This window comes from Phalangium opilio, unplaced genomic scaffold (genome assembly GCF_054372755.1).
Source record: "Phalangium opilio isolate 3A_F unplaced genomic scaffold, DU_Popi_V2 ptg000390l_1, whole genome shotgun sequence".
Classification (NCBI taxonomy): Eukaryota; Metazoa; Arthropoda; class Arachnida; order Opiliones; family Phalangiidae; genus Phalangium; species Phalangium opilio.
This window is the reverse complement of record NW_028324234.1, coordinates 345970-372640: the sequence shown is the minus strand read 5'-3', so window position 1 is coordinate 372640 and position 26671 is coordinate 345970. Positions and strand designations below refer to the sequence as shown.

The window sequence follows — 26671 nt, the reverse complement described above, 5'->3', positions numbered from 1 at the left end:
GTTTTCATGTTTAACTTGTTGCTGTAAAAATTAAAATTGATGCATTAATATTATAATTACTTAAATATGGTGCAGAAAGGTTTATACTTCGAAACTTAAACAACGGGCCCAACGGTTTTTTTTGCGCAAATTATTAATGTGTTAGATGTATTTTGCTAGCATTAGAAATAGTATATTACTGTTTAGTTTTTTAATACTGGTAACAGTGCTAGTTCAAACGTGGATTACTTCTTTTTGATCCGTTATCTCAAATATTTTTAAAATATGGTCTTAAAAATCATTACTTACCTTTACAGTTTACTAAAAGTATTTCAAAATTACTGTTACATAGTCAACTGAATTAGGAATTGTGTATTGCTTATTATCAGGCGAATAAATGGAACAACGCCTCTATCTTCGTTGAAGGCTGAAGCTTTTTAATCACTTCAAATGAGTCGATGTTCATATCATATCAAGTGATAGAGATAGACTGTTAGCCGTTTTGAACGAGGGGTCGGTCACTAACGAAATCCTACCCGCGAATTCCAGCTTAAAAAATTCAAAATCAGTAAAAAAATCCGGAAAGAAAGCAGACCTAATTTTGCTGATTTTGAAATCCCATAAAACATCCAAAATTAGTAACGAAATTACAAAATCAGTAAAGAAGTCGCGAAATCCATTACAAAATTCACGAAATCAAAAATAAATCACAAAATCCGAGGAAATCAAGGGAAAATCTTAATATCTGGCAAAATCCGTTGGATGTTATCGAATCTTGAAATCTAACAAAATCCGACGAAATAAAATGAAATCCAACTAAATCAAACGAAATCCAATGAAAACAAACTGAATTTCGAAATCTCTTACACTTTTTCAAAAACCTCCGACCCCTCGATCAGGTCCGACATTTACACGAAATCCCCTACGCTTCGCGTGAAATCGCGAAATCTTTCACACAAAATCACAAAATCTTTGAAGAAATCACAAAATTACGAAATCAAAAAGGTAATTGCGAATTCTTTGGTGAAATCAAGAAGAATTGACGAAATATTTGGCGAAATCGTGAAACCAAAGGAGAAATCACGAAATCTTTGGTGAAATCCCGAATTCATAGAAAAAAATCTTTGGCGAAATTTTGAAATCAAAGAAGAAATCCAAAAATCTTTGTCGAAATCACGAAATCATTGGCAAAATCGCGAAATCAAAGAAAAAATCCCGAAATTTTTGGCGAAATCAAGGAAGAAATCACGAATTCTTAGCGATTTCGTGAAATCACGAAATCCTTCAGGAAATCACGAAATGTCTGGCGAAATCACGAAATTCCGTACGCTTTTTTGGGAATGTCGGACCACTCGCTCAGCACTGAGCAGCGTTACGTCAAATCCCGTTCAGTGGGACAAGGCTAACAGCGCTGACACAACGGACTCAGTGCTGAGCTCTGCTAAACGCTGCCTAGGTTAGGTTTCTCAAAATCTAGCATTTATCAGATTAACTATTATTTTGTTCTTCGCAACTTGTTTTTAGAAAGAAAAATTACAATATCTAAGTGATAAGCTTCACTCTATTTTGGTTTTTAAAAACTTTGTTTATCACGGTTTTAATATCCATGAAATCATAGTTTCCATTTTATCAGCAAGAAGGGTTTATCTTTCTACTCTTTGTTTTCATATCGGCAGTTCTCAGGCAGCTTCACAATTAATCACACTTTTAAATTGTTTTGATTTCTGTCCTATCAAAAACAAGTTGGAAAAACCAAAATAAACCTCTCCGAGTCAAGACACAGTTAAGAGATTTTTTACCTCTCCGTGTGACGTAGTCCAGGAGAGGTTCTGTAACGGCCGTGTCTGTGTGTGTGTCTGTGTGTCTGTCCGTTGTTACACCCACGTGACCGCGTTCGCAGTTTGCGTATCGGAGCAAACGTGTTCTCCATTTCCGAACTGCTTTCACAGTCACGGAAATGGCTCCTCTACTTGAGTTCTCACACCACCAACTTCTGGTCTTTGTCCATCCCACACGGACACCAGTCTGTTCTTACTGGCTTCTAATCACCACCATCTTCTGTTTTTTTATCAGTCCCACATTGACACCAGTCTGCACTTACACTGGCTTCTAACACCACCATCCACTGGTCTTCCGTCTATTCCACACAGACACCAATCTGTATCATTGGCTTCTACTCCATTATCAACGTTTGGTTTTAGGATATACGCGGCGATCAGCTAGGGTTACGAGAAACGTCTAGCCTCCCTAAGGTGGGATTGCCACCAAAGGTTTTCGCAATTGCGCTTTTTCCTTACTATTTGTTTGTATATGAGTCGGGCCACAATAAGCCTCAGGCTTTCTTTTTTACCCGTCAATAAACTTTATTAATATAATGGAAACGAATCATATATATACCCCAAAATTTGAAGAAAGCGGGCAAGAGGGGTACCCTTCACTTTAAACGTCAATATTAGCAAAGTTTGAGATGATAATAGGTATAACTTTATTTTAAACGATTTAACTTTTATTAATGTTAATTATTGAAGATTAAAATAATTAAAAATAATTATATTTATTTAAATATTAAAGATAAACCTCTCGTGCAATGAGAGAGATTATCATCGCCTCCTATATCTACCAAGGCCCGTGCATGCGATATATTTCCTTCATTGCCTCCTATATCTATCAAGGCCCGTGCATTTCGATATATTTTTCAAAACAACAACCAAAATGGGAAGCTCCTCTCAGAAACATAATAATTTCTTTTCTCTGTATATGAAATGAAAATATGGATAATATTGCGCTCCTTCTTTAATGGTATGAATCCTTGCCTGTCTATTAATATTTTACGTAGGAGTAATACGTTTTTAGCGAAGTCTAGAGAGGATAAACATAAGCGAGATTGTTTCGGAAAAAAATACTGCTTCCACTAATGGGTTTATACTCCTTGTTACTGTTGTATAGAGTAATCATGATAAAAGCTTAAAAAATTACGAGAGGACAGACCTTTTTTATCCTCGTGTTTTATTCTTAATAAGAATATAAAACATTTATTTTGTATCAAAAAATATTTTTTGGTGCTGAGATTGCTTTAGAAAAATCGAAACGGTTAGGCATTGGTAAAAAAGACATGTGTAAGCTATTTGCAGAGATGATAATTGTTTTACATGTTTTAAATAAGACTGAAGCTTCCACTATTGTGTTTATGCTCCTTGTTTGTTTCACTGAAAACCATGTAGGTGTAGATAACAGCTAGACCAAAAATTTCAAAAATATATTTTTTAAATCTAATCAGATACGCCAACCTAGTTGAAAATAGACCTATTAAATTTGCGGGAGCCATTCTTAGGAATTTTTCTTTGCTTGTAGGTTGTTAATTTATCTACCAGAAAATATTTGTGTTTGGAAGTTGGATATTAAGTCAAATTAAGTGGTTGTAAAGAGCCAGCAGGTTTTTGCCGCTTCTTTTTGTGAGTATTTGATTTTTGTAAGTAAAATGGAGGAACATAATGTTGAGAGTAAGGATGAAATGCGGAAGCGCAAAGCGCGGGAAAGGATGAGGGCAAAAAGGTCGACGTTTATATAATCTTCTCGACACGGAGAGGTAATATTTTGGTTTTCCCAACTTGTCTTAAATAATTAAATAAATATTATTGATACAAATTATTTCAATCGTAATATGCGAAACCCTCACTTTATCCTTCAGTATAAACTCCCCTCTGCGCGTGATTACCTTCACGACCAAAGCATAGGGAACACATGGGAATAGGCTCAATTAACGTTTGAATCGCCACCGCATTTTCTAATAAACCTTCAAAAAAGCTCTTCTCTGATTGGATTGTGTAGAGGTAGAGAGGTGGGTCGTTTGCTTCTCGCATCGCGTCTACAGACAAAGGATGGGAACTTCGAAAAAAGTATACTTTTGATATTTATCTATGAACTTTTGGTAAAAGGCATGTTTTCGAATAATTTTCAACTTGTAAAGTGATTTTTAAGTACTGAATACTTCAATTTGACATTGGAAATTAATTTTTTTAGAAAGCTAGCCACTATAACTTTCAAGTATAAGTTTGACACTTTCTATACTTCGTAATGCTAGAGACTCACTGAGAGATAGTTCGAGAACGACATGCGAGGATTGACTACACTCTGTTTTGCAGTCCATCTTCCTATTTAGTCCGTGCTAAGCCTTCGACAGCGCCTCACCAGACGTCGCATTCCGAAAATCTTTGGCGTTTCATCTACGTCACTTGATGGCAAGCTCTCAGTAACCAGTGATAAGCTTATGGAACAAATGTTATGAACCGAAGATATGTGTGCCAAACAAATTTACTTTTCTCCCATAGAAACCCTTGTTAATTTTCGTGTCCTATGAATTTCCCACCGATAGTTCAAGAAACGCTTACTGGCGAATTATTAGGTGAAGTCGGGTATCACTGGGATACCCTGAAAAATTCGCGGTTATATGAAGTCATTTTTACCTCTCTGAATGACGATGACGTAACGGAGAGGTATTACACTGGACGTATCTGTCACCGTGTTCGCAGTTGGCAAATCGGAGCAAACGTGTTATATCAGAACAAGGTGCACGCAATTCCCAGTTCTCTTATCATTTATTGAGAATAAATCGTCTTATATAGCCTAAATTTCCAAAAATGGTTAAAGAGGCATACGCTTGAATTCAAACGTCAACAATAACTATGTTTAAAATAATTTAAGGAATTAAGTTTCTTAAAACGATTAAACTATAATCAATATAAATTAATGAGGATTAAAATAATACAAATTAATTTTATTTATTTATTTATTTAAGGAAAACCTAAATGCCTCTCGACTTGTTAAAAGTATTAGAGTGAATAAATTTTTAATTAAAAGTTGTCAGAAAAATGGAAAATGTATTATTCTTTAAAGTTTATTCATTCAGGAATGGTTACCCCCCATTCCACCCAATTTAAAACACCCAATTCCCATTTACCCAAACCTCATTCAACGCAATTCCCAGTTCTCCTATTCCAATTAACCCAATATTGCATACCCAAAAAGACTCAAGTAGAGTAGAATATGATTTTTTTATTTATTTATTTTTTCATAACATAAGGGATACACTTACTTGAAGTGTATAACCGCTCCAAAGAGGAAGAGACGTCCTCCTAACCAAACCAAACCTAACCTAACATAACAGTAATGAATTGGAAAAGGCAAATTATTTGAAAAGTCAATGAAGCTAAACAACGATATTTTGAAAAAGGCGTAACATTGTTAAATGATTTATAAAATATTACTAACCTAACTTAACCTAACCTAACATAACAGTAATGTTTTGGAAAAGGCTATTATTTGAGAAGTAAATGAAGCTAAACGTCAATATTTTGGAAAAGGCGTACCATAGTTTAATGATTTATAAAATATTACTAACCTAACCTAACCTAACCCTAACTCAGAAAAAGGTATTGATACGTACTTTGTTAACAGAATCTTGAACTGTGCTTTTTATCATCATGATCTGGCCACGAATTACGGTGGCATATTTTCCTTTCGATGTTTTCAGCCATTCGACTTCCATATTTAATAAATTACACTGATCAACAGTCTCTTATATACCAATTTTAAAATATTGCTGTTTTAATGGAAAATACGAATTAATAAAACGGGTATGTTTTTTGTGCCAACTTCCTGTGTTATCACCTTTTGTGGCAAACGGGAATTGGGAGAAATACATTTGTGTGAAGCAGGAATATATGATTTGGGTTAAATTCTTCTGATTGGGACAAATGAGCATTTTCATACCCTCTTTGATTAAAGCAGACGATATTTCACATCCAATAAGAATATGTCTTGTATACATGGAAATCAATGAATGGTGAAAAACAGGAAAAGAAGAGTGTATACAGGGTGTTTCTGGAAAGTCTGGCACAAATTAACAGGCATGTTCCTTGGGTCAAAGGAGTCCGAAAGGTCCTATGAACGTGTTAAACGGCCAAAAGCTACCCTTTTTTTTATTAATGTTTGTAATTAAAGGTAAGGAAAGTAGCTCAGATATCGGTTACTTGTGTGTTCAGATGTACTGGTAACTGACCAGTCTTTTATTCTTTATTTCAATTAGACACATTACTTTTACAATAATTCGAATGAACCCCATTATTTTTACAATATTAATTCGAATGAACCCCTTAAATTTTACAATAATTCGAATGAACCCCTTAAATTTTACAATAAATCGAATCGCCCCATCGTGCATGAACCACATTATTTGTCGCAGTCGTAACGGTACGTCTTCAAAAAGCTCCGGAAAATTGTCACGCAGAAAGGTCAAGTACGCCTCCCCATTTAGCCTCGGTTGCAAAAAGTAAGGTCCAATTAAATGATCTCCTACAATTCCGCACCAGACGTTCAAACTAAACTGAACTTGATGTATCATGACAGTGGTCGCCTGCGGGTTTTGTTGCTTCCACTCGTGATAGTTATGTAAATTAAGTATCCCGTCACGCGAGAAATTGGCCTCGTCGGAAAGTAGCAAAATACGCGGAAAGTCTATATCACTTACCCGTGCCACAAACCACTGGCAGAAATCAACCCGTCTCGGATAATCAGCTTCGTTTAAAGCTTGTACCTTTTGCAAATGGTATGGGAGGAACTGATGTCCTCGAAGGATTTTCCAGACGAGTACATGGTTAACGCCCAATTGCCGCCCGACGTTCCTGGTACTGGTTGTTGGATCATCTTCGAAAATTGTCAAAACGGTGTCCTCTACATCCTCGGGAACAATCGCCGCACGAGGTTCAGGTTCCGACGGTTGAAGTTTCCCGGTTTCTCTCAAGCGTCTGTTGACTGCCGTAAATGTTTGTCGATTGGGAACTTGTCGTTGAGGAAAGTGCTCCTGGTACAAGCGCCGAGCTTCCACCGCATTTCCCCGAGCCAGTCCATAAATAAGATGCATATCTGAGTACTCTGCATTCGTGAAGTAGACCATGATTAGTTCCAGATAAGCTTCCAAATGTGCACGTACGCCATGAAGAACGTTAAGGTACACACATTTAGGCCGTCTGTAAAAAACCTACAACTTCTAACGTTAAAAACAAATTATGCTGTGTTGGTCTAAACATTAGAGTAGTTTTCAACGTCAGAAGTTGTAGGTTTTTTACAGACGGCTTAAATGTGTGTACCTTAACGTGCTTCATGGCGTACGTGCACATTTGGAAGATTATCAGGAACTAATCATGGTCTACTTCACGAATGCAAAGTACTCAGATATCCATCTTATGTATGGACTGGCTCGGGGAAATGCGGTGGAAGCTCGGCGCTTGTACCAGGAACACTTTCCTCAACGACAAGTTCCCAATCGACAAACATTTACGATTTTCTTTACTTAACTTATTTCGATCATTGCCTTATGCTCAATAATAGAAAACAATTGGGTCAAAACCACAATACTAGTGCTATAATTCTGCAAAATCTTCTGGTTTTTCGGCCTACTTTTGAGAGCCCATAACGTCGCAACGGAGCGCTTTACCCCAAAACGTCATAGGACCTCTCGGACTCCTTTTGACCCAAGGAACATGCCTGTTAATTTGTGCCAGACTTTCCAGAAACACCCTGTATTTTGGAGAGATATTAACTAGATGTGTTTGTGAAGGCCCAATTGTCTACGCCTCAACTATATACCCTCTATGATGAATGCTACATTCACATCTGGATTACCTTGTAAACACTATCCTCTCTTTTCACCTCAACGATATTCTTTGAAGCTATACATAGTTCCCATGCTAGGAGGATCCATACCATTTACACAGGGAGGTCAGGCTTCAGGTGTTACACAAAGAGGCCTAACTCACTAGGTGAGGCTAAACCCAGGCCTCCTATTGAAAATGGTATGGATCCTCCTAGCATGGGAACTATCACTATCACCCGATTACGACCCGACCTTTCACTGACCTGATTACCATCATGATGCTTTCTTCTGTTATAAAAATCTAAACCCGATTATTTGAATGTGTATTTAACTTTCGGCTCACTCTGATCCGTTAATGCCTCTTCTTGGTTCACTAGGCCTATTATCAGATAAAACTTTGAAGTCAAGCCTTAATGTTCTTCTTGAAGCATCTAAAGAGCTTTATAGCTACAAGACTGCTAAAGGCATCGAAATTACGAAAAATATTACATATTTTCATTTTGTTATTATGAAAAAAAAGATGCCCCTGAAAGATGCCTTTTATGCTACACGTTGGCTAAGCTTGGAAAGGCTAGTTAAACCAAAGGCAGGAACCAATGGGACCTAGTGCATTGGCAAGGTAAAATTCGTGTCCAGAAGATTAGCCAGCATGCTAGGGGTGATAATGGAGCCGCCTGTTACTTTAAGGTTTTGAAAGCTTTCTTTACAAGGCGAACTACTAACGCGGTGCACAAGTGTATCAACGGACACAGACACACCACTAGACGACTTTGTTACTCTTTCTGTATTTATTTTGAGATGAGAAACAATATTTTCTTAAATATAAAAGTAATTTAATAAATTTATTTGAATTAATTCTTCAGTAACTTACTTTAATTATAGTTACATCTTTTTAACAAAGGTTATTTCTAAAATCATTAGAAACTTCGTTATTATTGAAGTTTGACATCTAGCTTATGTCTTTGGCCCACTTGTCACTAATTTGAGAGTATATAAGGCATCCAACTCTGAATAATTGATAAGAAAAAGCACAACTGTGAAAACCTATGGTGACGATCCCAGCTAGGGATCTAGGAGGCTAGACGTTTCTCGTAACCCTAGCTGATAGCCGCTTATATCTTAACCCAAACGATGATAATGGAGTAGAATTCAAAGTAACAGATTTGGCATGCATGGAGACAATAAGGTGGTGGTGTTTAGAAGCCAGTAAGTGCAAACTGGTATGCATGTGGAATGCACGAAAGAGCAGTAGGTGGTGGTGTATAGGAGCCAGTAAACGAAGTCTTCACGATCAAACAAAATTAAAAGTGGGCGAAACCCCGGTGATATTGTCATTCTTCGAAGTTCATCTGTTTACTGGAGAACCACCCATGAAACTCGTAACATCTTTATCCTTTCTAAGCTTGGAGATACGGGTATTTTAACAGGTGCAAAATTATACCAAATCAAGTCTTCAATTGCATGTTTCATTTCAGCTCGTTGCTTACCTTTTATTCGTCATAATTTTCATGTCTTCGTTGAAATGCTTAGTTTCGTTGGTTTCAAAAGCAACATTTCAAGGATTGTTTAAACGACTGAAATTCAAGATCACAAATGAAAATCTGCATAATAATGTCCATCAACATCAGGAACTTAATCGCTATTCAATTAAAACAACCAAGATTAATATCTACATTTGGCTTAACTACTTGTGGGAGACGTCAGTATTGCTGTTAAAACAAGGTATGGAGCTACAATTTTAACAGAAGATGAAGTTGGCCTTTGTATGATTAACTTATTAATAAATCGCAGTTGCAGTTCAAAGTGATAGTCCTAATAATTTTGCCTTTCGTATTTTATGGTCATCTTGGTTGCTAGTAGTTCTGGTTATTACTGTCTTCGTTTCTAGTTATATGAAGAGCGACTTTTCTATCAAATCATATGAAATATTAGAAACAGCTAGTGATATGCTCAAATATCCAAACATAACACCGGCTTTAGTTAAGCATTCACCAGAAACTAAGTTCTTTTGGACGAAAGTGAGTTTCGCTTTAAATCATCAAATTAATATTCTATGAATTACGTTAAACGTTTGTTTTTTCTTTCAAAAGGATGGAATTCCAGGAATTAGCAGCAAAGAATTTCAAGACTCCTTAATTGTTCCGGAAAATGGTTAAAGTTGACCAGTACGACCAGAATCAAATTCTAGATGGACTACAACATCGAAAAATTGCTTTATTTACTCATGTCAGTGATTTGAAACAAAGCGTCAAAAAATTTGTCAAGAAAGACAAAAATAACCTAGAAGTTAAAATTCGGAAATGAAACAACATTGTCCAAACGTTTCTGGAAGTAGTTAAGATACATCGCTTTGATAACGCCTCAAATACTAATGAAAATATACTTCAAGGGCAAGTTCATAAAGGCTTGAGTTCGTAACTGCAGCGTACAGAGAACAGATATCTATTTGCAGGATCATGAGAGTTTTCGAAACCAAACCGTTCGACAACATGAACAGGGATCAAGGTTACATCTTGGATGGCATGTTATGGAAAACCCCGCCTGAAGAATTTCGCAGTTTAAACGTCACTTCAATTAGTGGCGCGCTTCTCTTATACGTTTTCATCCTCGTATTATTGCTATTTGTACTTTTTAACACGAAAATTAACTTCTGGTTGCTGTAACCGAACAACTCCCCAGTAGCACTGCCGACGTAGGGCCTACATGGTCGGCTTTGTGTGTTACCGACGAGTTGGTAAAAAGTCACTAATAAGTCGGGAGAGTAATGGTTTGAAAGTCGAAATGTCCGCCTGGAGGGACGATGGCCCGCCGGTTTTCCTACTGTTTTGAGGCTACTATAAAACGACTGTTGGCCGACTATATGTCGGCGTCATTATGTCTACCTAAAGCCGCGCTCAATCCGACGATTTCGCGGCTTTTTAGTATAGGAACGGTAAATCGTCGGTAAAGGGCTGGTAGAGTAAGGGTTTGAGAGTCGAAATGTCCGCCCGGCGGGACGACGGCCCGCCGGTTTTCAGACTGTTATGAGGCGACTATAAAACGACTGTTGGCCGACTACAGGTCGGCGTCATTATGCCTACCTAAAGCCGCGCTCAATCCGACGATTTCGCGGCTTTTTAGTATAGGAACGGTAAATCGTCGGTAAAGGGCTGGTAGAGTAAGGGTTTGAGAATCGAAATGTCCGCCCGGTGGGACTACGGCCCACTGGTTTACCGACTGTTACGACACGAATGAAATACGACCCTCATCCAACACGTTTGAGAGTCGACTTAACCGCCTGTCAGCAAGAGGTCCGACGCTTTTGCGACGATCAAACCTTAACTCGAGGCCCGATGGTTTTGCGACGATCAAGCCTTAACTCGAGGCTTCATTCGCTTATAGTAAAGGATACTGATACCTAGTATTGAAATTTCTTTAATACATTTTCAATGAACAACACTTAAGAATTTGTACTTTCTATATTTTAAGTAACATGCAGGTCAATTATAACAATTTCAAATATTACCGATTAGCGGGAAGGAGTTGGTAATGGGTTACATGTTTAGGACGGTAGGCAAGCCTACTTCAAACCACCACAGTTCCAACTGTCGGATAAATGTCGGTTACTAAATGGCCTAAGAATAACTTTTCTTTTAATTTTACTCTTCTTAAACGTCACAATAACGACTAGCGCGAGGGAGTTGGTAATCAATTGGCAAAAAATGTGTTGGAATTTTCTAGACAGTAGGCAAGCCTACTTCAAACCACCACAGTTCCAACTGTCGGATAAATGTCGGTTACTAAATGGCCTAAGAATAACTTTTCTTTTAATTTTACTCTTCTTAAACGTCACAATAACGACTAGCGCGAGGGAGTTGGTAATCAATTGGCAAAAAATGTGTTGGAATTTTCTAGACAGTAGGCAAGCCTACTTTAAACCATCTCAGTTCCAACTGTCGGATAAATGTCGGTTACTAAACGGCCTAAGCATAACTTTGCTTTTAATTTTACTCTTCTTAAACGTCACAATACCGACTAGCGCGAGAGAGTCGGTAATAAATTGGCAAAAAATAAGTTGGAATTTTCTAGACGGTAGGCAAGCCTACTTTAAACCATCTCTGTTCCAACTGTCAGATAGATGTCGGCATTACCAACTAAAAGAAGTAGTCGGCTTCATGAGTCGGAAAAGTGTCGGAATAAGCATGGTACAGCTGACTGGACCGTAAACCGACTATTCGACCTTTAACCGACTGTTATGCGGAAGGCTTGTGCTACTGGGGCTGCTATTAAAATGATGACTGATATCTGATATCTGCAGTTTTAAACCGTATTAGTTGGAATTGTACTTGAGGCTCAAACATCTTGATAAAAATTTCATCGACTTTGGTCAGAAGTAAAATAAGGGACTAGAAGTATCAAGGTAACGTCAAACGGAGGTTGCATGACAGGCTGACTGTCATACAAAACTAGCTCTGGCATAACATGGAGGGCCAGAGACAGACAAAGCTGTTTGCCAATGGCCCCTGTAGGTCTCGCGCTAGAGACCTTATTGCGCTCAGCAGATGGGATATTAGGCTAGCAACCGGTCTTCTGACCGAACACTGTCGGCTCAATAGGCATCTCCATCTGATGGGCCTTGCTGACGACCCTCTCTGCACGTCGTGCCGGGAGAAGGAAGAAACTTTCTCTCACGTACTGTGCGAGTGCAACTGCTTCGCCCCGCTTAGTCTAGAATACTTTGATTCACACACTAAGTTCAGCTAGCTGTGGAACCCTTGCGGGTCTCTTCTATTAAGGTGGAGCGAATTCTCCGCTTCGCCGCGGTAAGACCTGATTATGAGGGTGCACAATATGCCTCTGGCATCGGTGCTAGGGCGGTAGCCCCCCTATTTCAATAATAATAATAATCAAGGTAACCAAATTCTTCACTTGGCGAAAGTGAATATTCTTGATAACACACCAACAGTTGGCCCCCTGGTAGCGGGTTCTGAATTTTCCCTCCAAAACACTAGACGCTCGTGTCGGTAGACGGCCGAACTAGATTCAAGCACCCGCGTCCGTGTTCCGTGGCTTTAGGTTGAGGGGAAGGGGGTTGGAATTTTTTTTGGAACTCGACCAATTTTTTTCTCTGTAGTGTATGCGCGTTGGAAGCGGCTCAGACCACCTACCTAGGTGGTCTAAGGAAGCGGCATAAAATCCTCAAATTTGTTCACTTGTGCCAGGATCTATTACCAATGCAAGAGCACATAACTTCTGGTCCCTTATATAGTTGCAAGTTTAAAATGTTCAGTATACATTAACGTTGTTGCTTTGGGTCGGATTATGAACAATACCATATGGCTGTAATGCAGGTATAGCTATCGATTAAATGATCCATTTTTATTTACGAGAAAGGAAACCATCTTTTATAAGTTTGCCATTTCCACAGTCTGAGTGGAACCATTAAATATTTCGTTAACTTGAGTTATAAGTCTGAATGAATGGACCTTCGCTTATTACTTGTCCCGTCTGCAGACAGTGTCCCATTTTCTTTCTAAGATGTCAATGTCGTAGCAGCACAAAATTTTGAAACTCCACGCGCTTGAACAAACAAAAACTTGGTGTTTAATGTTACGAGCTTTGTGAATATAATAAATTATTAACTGTTTTACTTTTGACTTTTTGTGAACTTTTACACTTTTTTGTGCACTTTAGCCATTATAATGTCACGTGAAATGTGAACGCGTCAAGCTAGGTTCGCACCTGACCGAAAAAAACGACCGAAAACTTTAGTGCTGCGTCAAAAATTGATTTTTACGCAGGCCTTCGACGGCAAGTTTTTGTTCAGTTCACACATACGACCGAATTCCGACAGAAAAGGGCGGTCAACCGGTAGTCACGTGGCACCAATTGGAATTGGGATTATGTCTTGGCCTTCGATTTTATTCTTGATGGTATTTTAATAAGGGAGCTTATCAAATGCGGGTCAGAGAGATTGAAACTCAATTTTTGCAACATACAAACAAGGCAATAGCGATTCGCGATTAAATCTGATTAGAGAGTTGAAATTATCAAAATCATTTTACGTCGGTCTCTGCGTAAAAAATAGAACACCAATTCTGTCCGACCGAAAGCTGTTTCTTTCGCGTTCTGCGGTAGATGTTTTACCGCAGAGGTACATACGCAGTGTTTGCGTCGTGTTTTCGGTCAAGTGGGAACTAAGCTTAAACGGGTTGATTGTGGGGAAAAACATGTTTTTCTGAAATCAATATAATTGTTGTTTCGTGCGTAGAAAATGACTGTGTACAAAATATGAAAAATTAGGGCAATGGTCTTTATCATGTTGAAATACTCGAAAAGGTCGTGCAGTTCTTGATCATTATCGAACCATACAAATAGTCTTTCAAAGCTTACTTTAGTGCTCTCGAAATTTTGTTGTGTGTCAACACCATATGAACCGAATGCGTTAAAACCTAAGTGTTGAAGAAAACTATTGATTGGAAAATCGAATTTCGCCTTTCGCACCAACATGACTTCATTCAGTTTTATCGGTTGTTTTCGAAACTTCGGTTATCTTTAGGTGGACTCAGCGTTATGGATAAGCCAAAACTAATTTACAATTTTGATTTGGACGAGTAAGTGACGTTTCAATTTAAAATTAGTCCATTTTTTTAGATCTCAAGTTAAATATACTAGAATGTTCGTTTAATGCAACAGAAACTTAAACCTGGATAGAGTATTACATTCGAAAACTCATTACACGAAGAATGTTTAATCAGAACATTTGTTTTTCATTTCAGAATTGGAAGTCCAAATAAAACTGAAGTCCTATTATTGTTGAATACTGTAAGTCAGTAATTTAGGCTAAAGGGCCAAATTCGAAAATTTAAACTATGTCGGCGGCTGAAAGTTTCAAATTTAAAATCAATAGCGCAGAAATTAGAAACATAAACACACTTATATTTAAAACTGATTGCGCAAAGCGTGGGAAAATGTGCTTCCCAAGTTATTGAGACTTAAAGAGGGAAAAATGAGGGATATATGAAAACGATAAAGTAACCAAATCCAAAGAATATATACTAGCAAGTCACAAGAGGAGACGGAACAGTTTTATTATGGAAACAGCTTTCGCAATTCCTGAGACCTAATCGCGGACCACAAAATATTTAATGATAGATTAGGTTTGTGGGCTGCAATTAAAAAATCGGCCATCCCTCCTATAAGTGCACGCCATATCTAAATAAATCAAAGTTCTGACTGACTGACTGACTCCCTCGGGGTCGTCGTCCCGTTGGAGCAGAGCAACAGGCCTTGTCGTGGCGGAGGGGGCCAGAGTTCGGTGTGCCGGTTAGGATGGTTCCTTGGGTTCGCCCTTGGTTCGGAGCTTTCCCTGTCCCGTTCCGCGAACGTTTTGCTCGGCCGCCTCGCCCCCGTCCAGGTGTTGCTTTGGCTCATCTCCAGCTCTTGGCAACGCTCTGGGGGCTGCGGATACATTCCTGGACCGTATGCCACTACTGTGCTCGGAGGGCACTCCCCCGGCCTTGCGAGCCTTCTGCTGCCTTAGTCCTTCCCTGTCACCGACCACCTCCTGGCTGGGCTCGCCGCTGACGTTGTAGCGCTCTCGTCACCTGCTCAAGGGACGTTAGTCGCTGCCGCTGGCCGATCCCGTATGCCTTGATGGCGGTTTCGCAGGTTCCATTGGGAACAGTGATGAGAGACGATTGGGGGGCGCTGATAAGCCCCCCACCGCCAGGTGCAGGGCCTAATCAAATGTCCTCTGAATGACTGACTGATAATCAACGCCCAGCCCAAACCGCTTGCAGGAACATTACTCAGAAGAAGTAGGCGCGTACCAAGAAAGATTTTCCAATCCGCCGCCATCTTAATAAATGGCACCCAGAAGTGTAAAAAATTCTCTCTATGCAACCAAGTCCGCGCGTTTCAACCGATTTCACAAATGTTTAGTACACTGGTTTCCTTTAACCTATAGACGGGCTGAATGGTCTTCGGGTTCGATTTGTTGCCATCTTTTTAAATGGCGGCCAGAAATTATAAACCCTTCCTTATGGAATAATGTCCGTGTGAAAAGTAATAAAAAAATGTCCCGACGAGCTGACGGGCAACGCCGAGTGCCTTCGCTCCTTGGGTGCTACAAAAATATTAGTCATCAGTAAAATCTACCCATTCTTCGTGTCATTTTGATACAAGTTCTTATTACACGCGAGCAGTAGCGCCGCCAGGATTATTTCTCGCGTAGGCACAGTATGATCTAGAGGCCCCTCCCTTTTGTTTTGAAAATTTACCATGCAAAATTTTGGAATATGTTTCAGGATTTAGACGAATATCTCCAGATTTAAGGATTAGATTTCAGTATTTCCTTTTTGTGAGATTATTAAGAGTACGGAGTTTTTGGCAACCGTGTCCTAGCGACCCTTCTTATAAATTTAGTCAAAGAATGAAATTCTTCTTTTCGAAGCTTTTCCGAATTCATGGACCACTAAGATAGGATAGTCTCTTATTTAGTTAGATTGATCTCGGTTAATTAAAGTATGGCCAGGTCTGATAACCTTTCCTCCCCCAATGTAGTACGTAATCGTGTTCCAATTCTATTCAGGGAACTGAAACTTCTTTCTTAAACTGTATTGGCTACGGGAATACACAAAACAACAATATAATATTTTACTAGATCCCGAAAGCCATCTTTCATTGGCAATAAATACTCGTAACTGGAAGCTCTCACATGAGCGATTCCCGTATGAGTGGATTTCATAATAGCGGTCCTCATAACAGCAGATCAATAAATAGCGGTTTCCCGAAATGGCAGTTTATCCGTTACAACAATTACCGATACAGCGGTTCTCGTAAACGCAGCGTACCGTTACAGCAGTTCTTTAAAGAGCAGTAAAACAGATATGCGAAAAACGATAGTTGTTTATTATGGTGTAAGCTTAGCTGGCCCAGCTGGGTTAAATGAACTCAAATAGAACTAGTTTAGATATGGATAATTTGGTTAGGTTAAAGTTGATTATTTCAACTAAACAGTATTAAATCAGGTTAGGTTGGGTTTTTACGTTTTGTTTCGTTTGGTTAGACTTAGGTTAGTAATATTTTGGAAATAGTGTAACAATGTTACGCCTTTTCCAAAGTATTGTTGTTTATCTTCATTGACTTACTTCCCAAATAATAATATGCCTATTCCAAAAAAATACTGTTTACTGTTTACAATTATCTACTTTCGAAATAAAATAAGCTTTCTCGAATTATTTTTCTATCCTGGTATGAGAAATGTAAACTGATACAGCCTGAAGAATAGCACAATATTTAAGTGCACTTCAAAAAAATTCAAAAACACGATCGGTTAGTAGGTCACATTACTGATTAAATGATCGCAGAAAAACGTCGTTTTTGAAACCAACGAATATAACTGTAAATTGTTAAGAAATGCTCAAAACTCAACACAACCACCGCTATTGGCTATTTCCAAAACAGCAGTTTTGAACAACGCCGCTGTTTTTTGGAATTGCGGTTGGTATTTCGAGAACTGCTCTCCCGGGAACTGCTCATACAAGGTACACCCAAAAAAAAGTTACTCTCGTATAATCTTGGGTGTTCTTGAAACTAGTTTAGAGTTGGAAAATTTTATTCCTCTCCGCGACGCATGCTGCCTAACGTTTTTAGGTAGGGAGGGAAATTTCCGACTAGTGTCCTTTCTAGTTTCTATGCAAGAGAGGTGTAACCTGGGGGTCAAAGGTCAACACTTTAGCGGATGATCTTGTTCATTAGAATATAAAGAAAACGGGTTTTGAAAATGCTCTCTTGTACATTACAAAAGCGTAGTGTAGCGAATATGTCAAACAGGTGTGTGATGTGGTGTTAGATTTTTACAGATAGAAATATAAACTATCAAATTTTATTTGAAGGCATCTATAGGCACGTTTTTAAAAATTTGGAGGCCCTCCGGGCCTCCAAGTAGGCCAAAATTTTCCAACGTAGGTACGTGCCTATTCGTACCTACTGCTGGCGGCGCGACTGCACGCCAGCGACGCCGCGGGTAACAATTAGTTTTGGATTAACTTAAATTGCAGTTGCAGTTCAAAGTGATCGTCCCAATAATTTCGCCTTTCGTATCGTGTGGTCATCTTGGTTGTTATCAGTATTGGTTATTACCGTCTTCGTTTCTAGTTACATGAAGAGTGACTTCTCCGTCAAAACATATGACATATTAGAAACAGCCAGTGATCTTTTGAAATATCCAAACATAACACCGGCTTTAGTTAAGCATTCACCAGAAACTCAGTTCTTTTGGAACGAAGTGAGTTCCACTTTCATCAAACTAATTAACTGAAGCATATAAACATTGTGAACTATAGCCGTTAGGGGGCGCTAAGGGGACGAGATTGGGGACTAGGGACTTTATCGACAGACCTCTCCAGGCGAGGCTCGCGATCAGACTGTATATTAATTACCATGTATCTTTCTTACTAACTATCATTCAAGTATTATTAAATATGTTCCTGTTTAATCATGACTCATTATTAAACCGACAACAGAACATTACAATGGCGACGGAGATGGGATACACCATTTTAGCGTGAGGTTAGTTGGTTTACGTATAACCTACGGGTAACGGGAGCCAAGGCTTACCAACGAATCGAACGTGCGGGGCAAGGAGAGCCTACGGACTTTACAACCTGGAGGTGATATCAATGTGGCCAAGGCTTACATCACCACGAGGAAGAAAAAGGTACATGGACAGAAGCATAACATCTACGGATTGAAATAAAGGAAAATTGCACATCTACGGATTTGAACTGATCGTATTTAAAAGTCTACGGACTGAATTAAACGTAAATAATCATCTACGGGTATTTATTAAACGTCTACGGACTGAATTAAACGTAAATAATCATCTACGGGTATTTATTAAACGTCTACGGACTGAATTAAACGTAAATAATCATCTACGGGTATTTATTAAACGTCTACGAACTGAATTAAATTAAACGTAAATAAACAACTACGGGTATTTATTAAACGTGATTAAACGTCTACGGATTAGAACTGAAACGTAACTAAACATCTACGGGTATATAATTAAACGTAATTAAACGTCTACGGAGTATAAAAGAACGGGAATTATCAAATTACGGAATTGAACTATCCTGAACAACAATGGCTACCGTTGGAATTCTAATACCATTTGACGAAACTACGGTACCATGGACACAGTATGCTAATCGGTTAACTGCTTATTTTACGGCGAACAAGATTACTGACGCCGCTATCAAACATGCAACGCTTCTCACAGTACTTAGTACCGCGGCGTATACTCTGTTAGAGAACTTGACTCGACCAGATGATATTATGACGAAAACGTATGTGGATTTAACTAAGTTGTTAAATGATCACTATAACCCCAAACCTTCTCGCATGATGGAACGAATACGTTTTAATGGTCGCTATCGTCGCAAGGATGAATCTGTGGCTGTCTATGTTGCTGAATTGAAGAAATTAACAAAACACTGCGAATTTAAAGAGTTAGATCAGATGTTGATGGATCGCATAGCCGAGGGAATAAACAATGAGGGTATGAGAAGGTACCTACTACAGCATGAAAGTACGATCAAAGATGATTTGCCTGCTATGCTATCATTATTAACGACGTATGAAATGACGGAACGCAACACTAAGGAATTGCGTGTCCTGAACCCAGTTGATGAACATCAGCAAGTGAACGCCATCATTCCGGCCAAGAGCCATTCGAGATTTCAACAAAACAATAGGCAACCTCAAGCCTCACGAGCTACTCAACCGTCTGGGGCAAGACCACCTAGTTGCATACGTTGCACTAGCATTGACCACACACCGCCGAATTGTCCATATAAAGAATTTATATGCAACAACTGCAAGAAAGTAGGTCATCTGGGAAAGGCATGTAACCGACCGCCCACGGAATTGAAACAACGACTTCCCGCCAAGAGAAGTTCAAACAACCAACGCCCAAAACGCGGTCATTCGCGGACCACAGCAAATCATATAGCAGATGAGGACGATATTACGCCAACGGCTACGGTTATGGCAAATACTGCCGATGAAGCAGAACTATATCGGGTTCCAGTCAGGGAATACGCCATGTATCATGTTGATGATGATGTCATGGAAGAAGAACATTCCACTCCTATGAGTCTGGAACCACCACCCCCTGAGACCATTGTTTGCGCATTAAACGGCAAGGAGGTATGTTTTGAACTGGATACTGGCTCAGGTTATGCAATGATTTCAGAGGTTGTCTACGGACAACTTCCTCACGTGCAACCATTACAAGACTTCCGCAAACGCTTAACGTCGTTCACGGGCGGAACACTTCAGATTTTGGGTTCCACGTTACTCACCGTCTCGTACCGTGATAATCAAGCCGAACTACCAGTTCTCGTCTTTCGTGGAGACCGCCCAAATCTATGTGGTCGCAACTGGCTGTTTTCAAAGCTGAACGTGCTACCACGTGTAGCAGAGTACTCGGTGCAACCGCACTCCGACGTCGCTTTTGGAGTAAACGCTATGGAATCGTCGGACTCTACGCCCTTGCAAACTATTTTGGATCGACACGCAGCACTTTTCACGCCTGGTTTGGGCAAACTGAAGGATGTCAAGGTAAAATTATACCTTAAGCCGGATTCGCAAAGATTGGAGTCATTGCACATTATAGAAAGCGTACCATACTCTGAGTACGCTTCGCCAATCGTTCCTATCCGGAAAGTCAATCAAGATGCTATTCGTATCTGTGCAGACTTCAAAACGACGATTAATCCCAACTTGGATATAGAGAAATACCCTCTGCCTAAGGCTGAATCTATATTCGCGACTCTGGCTGGATGCAAGTATTTTGCGCGTATTGATCTAAGAGACGCCTATAACCAGTTGGAATTACATGAAGACTCTAAAGCAATCACCGTTATAAACACCTCACGAGGACTATTCAGGTATAATCGTCTACCTTTCGGGATTGCCTCAGCCTCGGCCATATTTCAACGGGTCATAGAAACATTGTTCCGCAATCAAAAAGGCGTGTCACCCTTCCAGGATGACATAGTATTAGGGGGTGCGACCAAACAATCCCTCTTAAAGCTATTAGACCAAGTACTGGAAACGTTAGAAGTCAATGGCTTGAAACTGCGTCGCGAAAAATGCGTCTTTCTGGAAACGTCCATAGAATTCTTGGGTCATAGATTGGATGCACAGGGCATTCATCCACAAGAGGCCAAATTGGTCGCAATCATGAACGCACCTGCCCCTACGAACCTGGAACAATTACGCTCGTTTGTGGGTATGCTGATGTACTACGGTAAATTCATAAACAACGCATCCACCAAACTAGCACCGCTATTTGAATTGTACCAGAAAAATGCAATTTGGGTCTGGGAAGCAAAACACCAAGATGCCTTCCAGGGAGCAAAGCAAGCCCTAAAGGACTCTAACCTATTGGTTCATTACGATGTTGACAAACCGATCCACATGGCATGTGACGCGTCTCCTCATGGAATAGGAGCTGTCATTTCACACGTTGAGAATGGCATAGAGCGCCCGATCTCGTTTGCGTCTCGAAGCCTCACTAAGGCTGAAGAAAATTACTCGCAATTGGAGAAGGAGGCGTTGGCCTTGGTATTTGGTGTTACGAAGTATAAAGATTATCTTTATGGCAGAAAATTTTCTCTGATTACGGATCACCAGCCTCTAGTATCGCTCCTCGCTTCAAACAAAGCAATCCCAGCGATGGCCGCTGCAAGAATTCAGAGATGGGCCATAATTTTATCGGCGTATACGTACGAGATAAAATACAAAAAGGGATCATTAAACGCCAATGCCGATGCGATGAGTAGGTTGCCGCTTCCTACTAAGGAAACCGTACATACACCTTTACCCGCGGAATACGTTTTCGCGCTCACGTCCATCGCAGACATGCCAGTCAGTTTAGCCGACTTAAGTAAAGCCACGGTCGAGGATCAGAATCTTCAGAAGATTAGCCACTACTTAACCAAAGGATGGCCGCCAGCGCAAAAATTACCTGAAGCACTCCACGTGTATCATCGCCGTCGAGAAGAGCTATCAAACATAGAGCATATCCTGCTAATGGGCAATCGCGTCGTCATCCCGGAAAAATATCGACAAGCAATGCTAAAAGAATTGCATGGATCTCACGAAGGGATCGTTAAGATGAAAGCCGTGGCAAGGTCTCGTATTTGGTGGCCGTACATAGATAATGACATAACCCGACAGGTTCAGTCATGTCATAGTTGTCAGACGCACGCCGCCATGCCACGAGCAACACACACACCATGGCCTCGTGAATCCAAACCATGGTCGCGGGTCCACGTCGATTTCGCGGGCCCAATAGACAATCAGTATATATTGCTCACTGTTGATGCTTATTCGAAATGGATGGAGCTAGACATCACGAAAACTACGTCGACTGAAGCTGTCATCCAAAGTTTACGTCCACACATTGCTCGATACGGCATCATGCCGACCTTAGTCACCGATAACGGTCCATGTTTTGTCAGCCAAGAGTTCAAGAGATTCACGGCCATGAATGGCATAAAACATTTGACGACGGCACCATTTCACCCAGCATCTAATGGCCAAGCCGAGCGATCCGTTCGCACCGTAAAAGCTGGTTTGAGGAAGATATCAGGAGAGCCGCATCACGATGTGGATATTATTAATCACGGTCTTGCAGTACACGCACAAGGTACGCTGGCCACTCGACTTGCACGCTTCCTCATCAACTATCGACGGACTCCTACCGCGTCGGGCAAGTCGCCCGCAGAGCTCATGTTGGGCCGAAACATCTTAACTAGGATTGACCTATGTCATCCCCAGCACACCCCTAAAGTACAAAAGGTTGAGGACAACCAGAAGAAAACGTACAAGTCGGGAGATTTGATTTATTCCCGCAATCATGGCATGGGGCATAAATGGCTTCCAGGTACTATTCTCGAACCGTTAGGAAGAATGATGTTCAAGGTACAGACGCCCAAAGGTTACGAACGCAAACATGTCAACCAACTGCGTCCCAGATGGCATGACACTCATGCAGCGCCACCCGCCGATGAAACCTCCGAGGAATTTTCCCTCGAGCCGATCTCCATACCTGGACCAACTCCTTTAGCCGTTCGCAGTCAAGCCGGTACGCCTGCGCGACCAATATTGGCAACACCTATAGCCAGACCAGTTCCTACAGCAGGAAGCCACCTCACCCATTCACCACCGCGTGTGCCATCTAAGCGAGATAGCGCCACACCAACTCCCATCCTACCGGACCGTCCGAAGCGTAACACACGTCCACCAGCCAAGCTTTTGGACTACGATTGTGCTCCACGCTAGTTTCTACTCACACGCCTTCGTTGCGCCACGTTCGCGACCACCTTACGTCAACACAAAAAAAAAGGGGGAGAAGGTAGTGAAGCATATAAACATTGTGAACTATAGCCGTTAGGGGGCGCTAAGGGGACGAGATTGGGGACTAGGGACTTTATCGACAGACCTCTCCAGGCGAGGCTCGCGATCAGACTGTATATTAATTACCATGTATCTTTCTTACTAACTATCATTCAAGTATTATTAAATATGTTCCTGTTTAATCATGACTCATTATTAAACCGACAACAGAACATTACATTAACTAAAGGCTCTTTCAGACGATCCAACTTTTTGACTCAGCTTGATGGGTCAACTCGAGTTGAATGAACTAGTTGGATCGTGTGAATAGACGCTGGATGAGTTGAGTCACCAAAAACGTTGGCTCAACTTTTTAAGTTCATTTCTCCAGCCAATCAAAATGAATTACAAAAAAAGTCTTTTTCGCGGGTTATTTCGTAAGTGCCAAGGTAGGCATAGGTAAGTTCCATTTGGCGGTAAAAGTTTAGTCGTGTGAAAAGGAAGGATTTATTTCACTTTTCCCTTCAAAAGTTGGGCAAGTTGATACAACTTTTTGACCCATCGAGCTGAGTCAAAAAGTTGGATCGTCTGAAAGAGCTAAGAATTACGGAAACCGTTTGATTTTATTGCAAAAGGATGGAATCCCAGGAGTTAGCCCGGAAGATTTTGAAGAACTCTTGTACGACAATATGGTGGAAGTTGACCAGTACGAAAAGAATCAAATTCTAGATGGACTACAAGATCGCAAAATAGCTTTATTTACGCACGTCAGTGATTTGAGACAAAGCGTCGATAGTTTTGTCAAAGAAGACAAAAATAACATTAAAGTTAAAATTCGGAAATCAACCAACATTGTCCAAACGTTCCTGGAAGTAGTTGAGATACATCGCTTTGATAATGACTAAAAGACTACGGAAAATATACTTCAGGGGCAAGTTCACAACGACATTAAGTTCGTAATTGTAGCGTACGTACAGAGATCAGATTTCTTTTTGCAGGATCATGAGAGTTTTCGAAACCAAACCGTTCGACTACATGAACAGGGATCAAGGTTTCATCTTGGATCGCATGTTATGGAAAACCCCGCCTGAAGAATTTCGCAGTTTAAACGTCACTTCAATTAGTGGCGCTTTTCTCTTATACATTTTGTGTTTGGCAATTGCTTTGATGAGTTTCATCCTCGAATTATTGCTATTTGTACTTTGCAACGCGAAAATTAACTTCTGGTTGCTGTAACCGAACGACGGTTATTAAAATTATGACCGATATCTGCATTTTTTAAACGTATTAGTTGGGAATTGCACTTGGGGCTCGAACATCTGGACAAAATTTCTTTCTATTTGAAAATTTCATTGACTTTGGTATATAGTTGCAAGTTTAAAATGTTCAGTATACATTTTACATTAACGTTGTGGCTTTGGGTTGGATTATGAACAATACCATATGGTTGCAATGCAGGTATAACTATCGATTAAATGATCCATTTTTATATAAGAGATTGGAAACAATCTTTTATAAGTTTGCCATTTCAACAGCCTGAGTGGAACCATTAAATATTTCGTTATTTTGAGTTATAAGTCTGAATGAATGGACCTTCGTTTATTACTTATCCCGTGTGCAGACAGTCACTTACACAAATATTTAAAATCTTAGAAACCAAATAGAGAAAAGTTCAGGTAGTTATTTCTTAATTCTCTATAATATGCTTTGCTGTCAAAACACGTCTCAGTCAGGCCATGTCCTAATGGTGAAAACATGTTACCCACAACAGGCTTTACGATTAAAACAAATAAAACACATAGTACTTCCTGTTCTAATGTTATTTCATGATAATAATATAGCGTGCAATGATATATTCGAGGTTAATAATAAACCATCGCGTGTTTAATTTCGAAAACCTACAGAAGGTAAAAATCCATGAAAAAGAAATACGATTCAGAGCTTAGCACTTTAATTAACGCCCGTACGTCGATAGAGTTTGGATGTGGAAACAAAGCCGCATTCAACAATGCATCGGTCTTAGAAAAGTTCGGTAAAAAGATTGTTTAAATATTTACTAAAATGATACGGTTCAAAAATTTATATAGCATAATTCTCAAACATTAATATTGTACGGTCTCCAGTTCTTAAATTCGCCGAGGATTTTGTAAAACTTTTAGAAAAGTTTTGGCATTTTCGCTCTCGATGTTAGAAGTAAACCAAATTTGGTAAGAAATATTTTTGAATACTTTAACTTCGTTGTTTTCTTTTATAAAAGGACTGCTACTTCATGGATTTTTAATAAAAATTTTATTTATTACTTTACAAAAACGGGAGCTTTCGGACCGTGGTCCTTCTTCAGCCGATACAATTTCTAATATAATTTCTTATCTCTTTAACTAATTACATTTTTGCACCGTAATGTACCCTACGAAAAAACTTGTTGTGGTTATTTAAGAAATAAAGGTCTAGCTTACTGCATGATTCTTTTATTCGGAGGTATGTTAACAAAAATAGTAATACATAATTATGGACCGGGTGATGAATGATCTGACTCGTATAGTATCTTTCGGAGGAGTGAGGAAAGAAAAAGGAGACGGGTTTTCTCCTAACGGAAAGCACGTGACCAATCACGCTCTGATTGGCTGAGGGAAATTATGGGTTTTAGGCCTAATGGCAAAGTATAATAAATACGACTTTCTACACTCCCCCTACTTTGACATTAGTTTTCTTTTAAGTTTACACAATTTCCAAAACTAGTCTTATTTAGGATTTTTGTGAAAATATCCGCGACATTATCTTTTGATGCGACATACTGTATAGACATTAAACCGTTCTCGAATTGCTCTCTAACAAAGTGAAATCTTCTATCAGTGTGTTTGGATTTTTGGTTTTCTATAGTATTTTTAGCAAAATAAATCGCGGATTGGTTATCACAATATAATACTGGTTGCGTTAACCTAATGTTAAATTGTCTTAGGTCATTAATAATAGGCGACAGCCACATTATTTCTTTCACTGCTTCAGACATGCCCACGTACTCTGCTTCCATACTGGATAGGGATACCGATTTCTGTTTCAGGGAACGCCATGTGATTGGTGCTGATCCAAGGAATGTGACGTCTCCACAATTCGATCTTCTTGTATCACGGTCTGACGCCCAATCACTATCGCAGTAGATTCGGAGTTCTTGACTTGGTTTCTGTTTGTAGAATAATCCATGACTATCGGTGGTTAGGACATACCTTGTTAACTGGAGCAGTGTGTTCCAATGAGTGTAGCCAGGATTGCTGCTGTATTGCGAAAGTGAGACGACTGAGAACAGAATATCAGGTCTTGTTCTTTGGGCTACGAATAGTAAGCTGCCAATCAACGATTTGTATGGGTATACTTCCATTCGTTTCTTTTCTTCATCAGTTGTCGGGCTATCCAGTCTTGATAAGATAACATTAGGTTTCATAGGCAAGCTAACGGGGGTCTCTAACTTTATGTTGAATTTTCGTCCTATTTCTTGAACGTAGGATGTTTGGTGTAGTTTCATAGAGCCGTCTTCGTATCTTTGGAATTGGACACCCAGTAGCTTTTGTAATGGTCCTAACAACTTGAGTTCGTACTTTCTTGATAGTTTGTTCTTGATATCTTCTTCAATGTCCAAGTCCTTTGCGAGGA

General features: G+C 39.8%; 1 protein-coding gene across 1 annotated transcript; it reads left to right on the top strand.

Annotated features, from left to right (window-relative positions):
* Positions 1-8856: 8856 nt before the first annotated feature.
* On the top strand, positions 8857-24643 carry LOC149594126 (uncharacterized). The gene is made up of 5 exons (XM_089861285.1): positions 8857-9045; positions 9106-9352; positions 17674-17900; positions 23659-23954; positions 24022-24643. Exons 1-4 carry the CDS (start codon positions 8857-8859, stop codon positions 23926-23928), a joined length of 933 nt encoding a protein of 310 aa, XP_089717411.1. The 3' UTR covers positions 23929-23954; positions 24022-24643.
* Positions 24644-26671: the final 2028 nt, after the last annotated feature.